Source organism: Silurus meridionalis, chromosome 27 (assembly GCF_014805685.1).
Source record: "Silurus meridionalis isolate SWU-2019-XX chromosome 27, ASM1480568v1, whole genome shotgun sequence".
Lineage (NCBI taxonomy): Eukaryota > Metazoa > Chordata > Actinopteri > Siluriformes > Siluridae > Silurus > Silurus meridionalis.
In genome coordinates, this window is record NC_060910.1 from 15,651,586 (window position 1) to 15,659,279 (window position 7,694).

At 40.1% G+C, this 7,694-nt stretch overlaps 1 protein-coding gene across 3 annotated transcripts; it reads right to left on the bottom strand.

The window, feature by feature from the left end:
• Nucleotides 1–914: 914 nt before the first annotated feature.
• ficd (FIC domain protein adenylyltransferase) lies at nt 915–4,988 on the bottom strand. Of its 3 annotated transcripts, XM_046842237.1 has the most exons (4): nt 4,843–4,980; nt 4,127–4,409; nt 3,238–3,550; nt 915–2,991 (listed from the first exon to the last, which is right to left on the bottom strand). In XM_046842237.1, exons 3-4 carry the CDS (start codon nt 3,506–3,508, stop codon nt 1,913–1,915), a joined length of 1,350 nt encoding a protein of 449 aa, XP_046698193.1. In that variant the 5' UTR covers nt 3,509–3,550; nt 4,127–4,409; nt 4,843–4,980; the 3' UTR covers nt 915–1,912. The 3 variants fall into 3 exon arrangements, with proteins under 3 accessions (XP_046698193.1, XP_046698191.1, XP_046698192.1); XM_046842235.1 differs by lacking the exon at nt 4,127–4,409 and having other exon boundaries at nt 4,843–4,988; XM_046842236.1 differs by having other exon boundaries at nt 4,127–4,980.
• Nucleotides 4,989–7,694: the final 2,706 nt, after the last annotated feature.

Consider the following 7,694-nt stretch of genomic DNA (forward strand, 5'->3'; position numbering starts at 1 on the left):
GAATTCCAGGGTTTTCTTTTCTGAGACAGTTGACTTCAAGTGCATCACAAATGAATGGACCTTTCTGCTTTTTATGTTTAACGGTCATTTTTGTTTGAGATCCTGTTTGGAGCTTGTTATGAAGGTACTCATCCCATTCCGGGTTGCCATCTTTTTTTTTTTTTTTTTTTAATTTGACTAGTCAATTAGTGAATTTTATCAATGGACATTGTCCCAATGTAGCTTTGGAGAATGAAATAATTGAACTAATTGAAAACATTTTATGAGCGAGAAACCTTGAGAGGAACCAGACTCAAAAGAGAACCCCATCCTTATCTAGACATGGAATGTCCATTCTTTATAGTTTCTTCATTGTTGAGCTTATCACCTGTTCACCGATGGTTCGTGGTGATTGTAGTCTTAAGCCATTGCAGCACACTATTTATGGTTCCTGAATTTAACCCTCCAGAGCGTCCTCATAAATCTTTAAGACTGTTCATGTGGAACCATCCTCAGCAGCAGCAAGTGGTCTCCATTCAAAGTGTAAGGACCTCAAGATGAATCCGATGGATCCAGAAGGAAGAAAAGGACAGGATTATTGGTACTTCATATATGAGTTGATTGAGGTCTGAGGGTGGGCTTTGAAATCCAAAACTGTCTCCAATTCTGAGGCTTTCCTGAGCTGAGTGGTATAACAGATAATTGTAAGTCACTCTGGATAAGGGAGTCTACCAAATGCCATAAATGTGAACAAAGCATTACATCCTGAAGAATTTCTCGTCAGAAAACGTCCATAAATTATAACCTTTTTGTGGATCCCCCCCCTCTCTGTATTCTTAATTAATTTTCCATAAGGCATCATTCGCTCAGCTGTGCTTTTATAGACCTGGAAATATATTTCTGTATGTATACAACAATGAAAGGACAACCAAAGCGCTGATCTAAATAATTTAATCATACTTTCATACACATTTATTTTTCATACAAAATAAATAACGTTTCCGAAATATATAAAGTGCTTCTCGGTGCAAACCTCCAACATGAGGCACAAAAGTGGTACTGTGGTTAAAAACTAAAATACTCTCATGAGAAATAAAAGAAAGATGCAAATCCCACAAAACACTGTCAACAATGGCACTTACGATGTAGGTAAAAGTGTAGCTTACTAGCTTTCTGTATGAGCGTAACTAAAGTTAGCATAACTAGCTCGTACCCGTGTACAAGAACGACTAAAATGCTGGAAAATATCTTCTATATTTTTCAAAATGTAAAAACAAAATAATAGGGAAAAATTTGCATGCACTGCTAAATTATTAAAATCTCCATTATTGTTCAGGATAAATGACTACTAGCCCTTTCTAGCCAAAAACGATCAAGAACACTTGCACAAAAACACTGATCGTTAGCCAATTTTTCTCAGTCTTAAGATTAGCTGCTATGATGGCTAATAAAATGGAAAACGATTTGAAACGCGCAAAATAGAAATAGACAAAATTAAATTGAAGCCAAGCAAAGAATTGGTGTTTTACATCCTGACTTATTGCATCTAATATTTTGAGGCAAAGTATTTAAATAGTTCTCCCAAGAACCATTTGCTGAAAGAAAAAGAAAGGTATTTATGAATTATACTTGCCTACTTCTAAAAGAAGCAAACTTAACTATAAGTAAATTTCAGACATTTGTAATAAATTATGGTATGATTTGACTTTCTCAAGCAACAAATGGTCAAAGTATTAAATGGCAGCAAGATTCAGGTACAAAAATGAAACCTTTGTTTCCACTCAACAAGTTACAACTTACAAATAAGAGTTTTGTAATGAGCAAAGTCCAGTTTCACTTTAGTGGTTGTAAGAATGATGACTCTTGAGTAACCCACGGGTCCAAAAGCGATCACTGTAATCCACACCATGTCTACGCCTCCATAATCAATTATTCAATTATGCGCCGGTATAGTCTGTTTACAGTCAGGACAAGCCTGATTGCTAGCATCAGGCAAACCCACTGCGTGTTCAGTCGTAGCTATGAGCAGTGTGTCCAGCGTGATCTCCGTACACTTGGCAATAAAGCGAATGAACGGCCGAATGTCGCCCTCGTTAGCTGTGTCTAAGGCGGCGTAATACTCGGCCCTTTGCTCTTTCCGGATAGAGATCGGCGGGTAATTTGCCTGCATTAGCACTAGGTTCATCAGGAGCCTCGAGGTCCGTCCGTTTCCATCGACAAACGGGTGGATGTAGACGAGTTTATAGTGCGCCAGAGCAGCAAATTCGACCGGGTGAAGGTGCAGAGCTTCGTCTGAACTGAGCCATTGTACTAGCTCCTGCATGTGCCGCTCCACATCGCCTGGATGCGGTGGAATGTGGTGGCCGACAAACACCTGGCTTGCTCTGAATCGCCCCGCTTCTATTGGATCAGCGTGTCCCAGCACTCGCCGATGGATGTCCAGGATATCACCGACTGTGATGGCACCAGGGCGTGACAGTAGTGTGGTGTTGATGTACTTCATGGCAGCGTCAACACCAATAGCTTCGTTCTGCTCGTGCAGGCTTTTCCCCGGTACAGCGTAGCCTGTCTCGATGATGTGCCGGATCTCGGACAGAGTCAGAGTGTTGCCTTCGATGGCCACTGTATGGTAAATATGGTGGTAATAGGTCTCCTCCAGGATCCGTCGAAGAGCAGAGTTGCCTTTTGGGATGGCCATAAGTCGTTGCACTTTGGCGTCGATGACTCCAAAGTGACGCTGGTCGATCTCCTCTACTAGGGGAAGTGTGCGATCACGGCTCACCAGTGCCCTCTGGTGGCAGGGTGAAATGGTGAGTGCTTTGCTGTACAGGTGGTCAGCCTGAACAACATCCTTCTCCTCCTCTAGGATGGTGCCTAGCTCGGTGAGGGCGTCTGCAAAGTCTGGGTTTATGTTCAATGCGTAGACGAGAAGTTTGTGTGCCTTCTCCCTTTTCCCCTGCTTCTTCATTTCCAGGGCCTGATGGAGAGCTGCCTTTGCCTCCAACTGTGACTCTGAACAGAAATATTAAGATTGCTTTAAAGAAGATGCAAAACAAAGTGCTTGTGCAGTTCTTTAAAAAAAAAAAGATCTTTTGCACAGCAAAATCCCTTTGGTTCCAGTAACAGAATCCTGCTGGTCTGGAACCAAGAATCATTCAGACATTTTATTTTACACAGAAATTTGTCTACTGCTTGAAACAAAGGAGTAGTTAGGAGAAGTTATGAATCAAAAACCAAACTCTTCTTTCTCTACCCTACCTTTATTGGGCTTGGGCTTTTGAGGTAGGAGGTCAAGGGCAGTGTAGGGTACAGTCAGGCTTGTTGAGTACCCCACATCATGATAGGTGTTGCCCCACCGATGGCAGCGCAAGCGGGAGATGCCTTTCAGTTTGGCACAACATTTCTCCTCCACACCCACCAGAGGCAGCAGCAGGACTAACACCGAGCCCAGCAGGACGAAGAGAACAGGTCCCCAGCCGCATAGCAGAGGACTAGTGCTGACGTGACGCAACACTGTTATCGTTGCCATCAGTCCGAACGTTCTGCTTTATCGAGCCTCATGTCCAGCATTCTGTGAAGGAAAACAGGAATTGGTGATTTCCAATGCACCTCGAGATTAGTGGTTCACCAATCTTATACCATCTATTTAATCCCAATACCCATAATGGTCAAAATTAACCAGAAACGCTTGTTATTGAACCTTTGACTGTTTGTTCCCATAAAGCAGTGATTGTTAGATCTGGTAGGAAGATTTAAACAAATCAGATACTAATATAAACACTATTACTTGCAAAAGTCATATGGGGCCATCAACGGGCTGAACGTAATCCCGATACTGACTCAACCGATATGATTGCAGAAAATCCTTTTCCAGATTTCAGAGTCTTCTGGAACGGCTTTCAATAATTTATATCTTTTAAGGCTTTTTACAGAGACCTGTTCCTTTTGTTTCTATGCAAATAACTGGGTCATTTAATGGTATGACGATTTACATTTACCAAAACAAATATATAAATGCACAGATGTACAAATCCTGAATAATAGTTTCACACACTCTCCGCCTATGGACAGTTTTCTCCAAACCTACATTCATTTTGATACAACTTGCCAAAAGTTGTTTTTCACTAGTTGGAGATTTCTTGCTGACCTTGAGATCCAGCTCCTATCAGAGCAGTTCCAGTGACTGGGCAGGCTGTTCAGTGATAGATAACGCTCCAGCCAACTGCTGGCACTTCAAGGTTTAGAGAGCTTGGACGTACACGTTGACTTATTCCCATGTTGTACGGTGAAGTTAGTTCCAATAATCCACAGTCCAGATGGAATTGCATGGTGTTGAATTATGGAATGGTAGATCTGTTGGTTCTTGATTCCTTTCACCAGGTATAAGGTATAATTTCCATGTTTGACTGTGAAATTCTTCATATATTATTCTGTTAGAGACAAAAAAGTCCAATTTGGACTCCTCTGTCTACAGAACATGTTCAAGGTTAAAATTCTTGTGTCTTTTTGCCTTTGACTAACAAAAGGAACATGCATGTGTGTTAAAAAAAAAAAAAAAACCTCATAAGACTAGGTGTTTCCAAACCTTTCACAACAAACAGACAGATTTTAAAGTAAACCGGCTGTTGAAAGAGAGTATCTGTGATGCTGTATGATGCAACATATTCAGCTCCTGTATAACAGCAGATGTACAATTATTATCGCCACATAATTTGCTGTATCATTTACTTCTAACCCCAGAAATGTTTTTTTTTTAAACCTCACAATCTATTCTGTATTCTATATAATCCAAAGCATTAACACTTTCACAAAACACGTCTGAACAGAACAACTGCGTTCAGACTCAAACTACTACAGACTTACCTTTTCACTTCGGTTTCTTTCAACAAAGCAAAGAAAAATGTAATAAATCGGCTGATTTTTCTTTATTATAAAATACTTCTTTCATCCCCATCCAGGCTCTGCTCTTAACGCCGTTGTCCACTTCCGGTAACTGTGACGTAGTTTACAACCTCGAACGCGATTGGTCGTTCGAATGTGAAACGCGGCCGATGATTGGCTCATCCTGCACCCAACGCACGTTTCAAACAGCAACACGTTGACTCGATCGTAGGGCCTTCTGATTGGATAAAAACCTTCTGGTTCGGTACTGGATGAAATGTTTAAATCCACGCCCTTTATGAATAATCTATTGAATGTATTTAAATAATAGTTTTTTTTCTTCAGTAATTCATAAAGCACACTGAGACCGTGATAGTCGATCTGAATGCAGTCTACACCATGACCACTAGAGGGAGAACAAAAACAATTCCTTCTCACACCATTATTGTGGCTGTGAAAGAAATCATCTGAAGCCAATCAACCAGATGGTATGTTGGTGGTCAGAGTTTTCTCAGCAGCACAGCAATACACGGGAAGCATGGGAGGAGTTTTCCCCTTATTGGTTCCACTGGTGCTATTTTTTGCTCCGATCAAATGTGTTGGCACCGGTGGTATGTCCTTTGCGCCTGTGATCAGGCTCGAGTCAAATAACTGCAGAATCTGGAACACCACCAGACTTTTGTTTCTGACATTCCATTTCACATCTTGGTGATGTTCCTATCAGACCCACCATTTCCAATTCACACACAATATGAACAATGACGTACAAATGAATTACTATTAACATGTTGAATAGGTAGCAGGATGCTGTGGATAATTATATAATTTAAACAAGTTTGTGGTTCGGAAAAGAGCAATATGTAGTTGGATAAGTCGGGAGTCCCATTTTTTAATTCGGGTTGAGATGTAAATCTTGATGTTTTTTTAAGTAAATTACCAGATTAAATGCTGTTTTTATTTGGAAAAAAATTATGCAGACTTGTGACCTGATGAATCAGATCCAAATGGCTTGTCAATCGTAGCTTCTAAGAAAAGTCCTGGTTAGTTATCTCAATTCATCCACTTGACTGAGGATGATCAGACCCACCTACTCATGAATGCTCTAGTGAGAATGTCCTCAAGGAATCCTGTAGTGGAAGGTTACATGTCTGGCTTGCAGCTTGACCAAATGAAAGGCATAAAGATCAGAAGCGAATGCTTTACAGAAGTGACGGCGATGATTTTCGTTGCATGATTGAAGTCCTCGACTCCAAATTTGAAAATGTGAAAAGGCCTTCACGGTTTTCACTGTAGATCGAGTTGCATGAATCAAAAGGAGTTGTGCAACTGTTTCATTTGTGCACAAAGAAGGATCCAGCTCGTAATTTAATAAAAAAATCAAAGATAAGAATTTTTGGTGATGTGGATATGGTATGGCATGCAAAAAAGGGAGCTCTTTATACCATTTCAAATGGCTGTAGTGTTAAAACATGGTTGGCTGCCACTGGAATAAATAGTTGCTGAGTCAAAGGAATTAAAGGGGATAGATGTGTTTATAGGGTGTTTTTGCAAGGGCATCCAAATCGCAAGACTAATAGACAGAAACCTAAAAGGTGGGGCAGTGAGTGAACTCTCATTGAAATCAGGAAAAACCTGTAACAGATGTGTGAGTGTGAAGTGTACAATATAAGATTCACTTACTCACTTTCTTAGTTGTTTGTACTTGCCTGCCTTTGGGGCACAGCAAACGTACAGCATTTCATTCAACACTTAAATGGTAATATTTTTTAGATTAACCAAAAAAACACTCCTAAAATAATGGTGATACTTCTTTATCAGTTCAACAATCTCCACGTATTAACGATTGACTGATAATGCAAATCTTTCGTCAAACCAATGACAGTCACTCCTCGGAAAGTCAGCAAACATGGAGAACAAAGAGAACAATCTGTCCGAGAGTACACACTTTGCCAAAGTTTGATTGGGCATGCATGATTTTTACCTTTTGTTTCAAGTAAAAATGAAAAGTATTTTTGTGGGTTTTTTTGTTTTTGTTTTTTTTAATAATTTCTCTTTGCATTGCCTAATGATTAAAAAAAAAAAACATACTACAGTTGCCTTATGCACTTGTTCAGTCTTGATCTGTGAAATTTTGGCTGGCTTTCATAAAAAAATAAAAAATACAAAATACATTCCTCTAAATTATATTTGTATCCACATGTATCAGGAATTCCGTACTATTAGGAACCAAACCCCTTTATATTTGTTCAAACAAAGAGATGCTTTTTCCAGCCTGAATCTCCTTTGCCTGCCTCCAACAATACACTATTTGTCCGCAGTTTAATAAAATGGTTTGTATGTTCTGCTGCATTGAGGACCAAATCAAAGCTTTGTTCTCATAGCCGATGTCATGTTCAGTAAGCAATGCGCTCAGACAAATGTAAAGTCGACTGAAGGGTTTTTTTTTTTTAACGGGGCAGTGAGCAGGAATTTTTCTTTTATACCAGTTTCCGCAAATCAATCTGATTCCTGTCTCCTGCACAGATATGAGTGGGTATGATATAATGTGAGGAGAATGACAGATTTGTTCCTTTCACATGGCTGGCGGTGGTATTTCATCATGGAGTTCAACGATAGTGTTTTAAATAGTATTTCGATTTATTGTAGTGCAGTGTGATTTCGGTTCTCCCGCTGTGGCTGAAATGGTGTCCGGTCATCGGCTGAAAGCTGGGCGGTTTCTCTGTCAAGTTGGGAAATATTGCATCCAGCTACTGCAACCCTGTTAATGAACTACTCCATTGGGGATTGGGGTCGTTTGTTCAAATCGTGCTATACTGTATGTACATTTGGATAGT

What these genes read in the sequence shown, in the direction of transcription:
- ficd (XM_046842235.1), bottom strand. Translation starts at nt 3,508, where the DNA reads ATGGCAACGATAACAGTGTTGCGTCACGTCAGCACTAGTCCTCTGCTA. An exon ending in AAAGCCCAAGCCCAATAAAG is followed by an intron (nt 2,992 to 3,237) that starts GTAGGGTAGAGA and finishes ATTTCTGTTCAG; the next exon opens with AGTCACAGTTGGAGGCAAAG.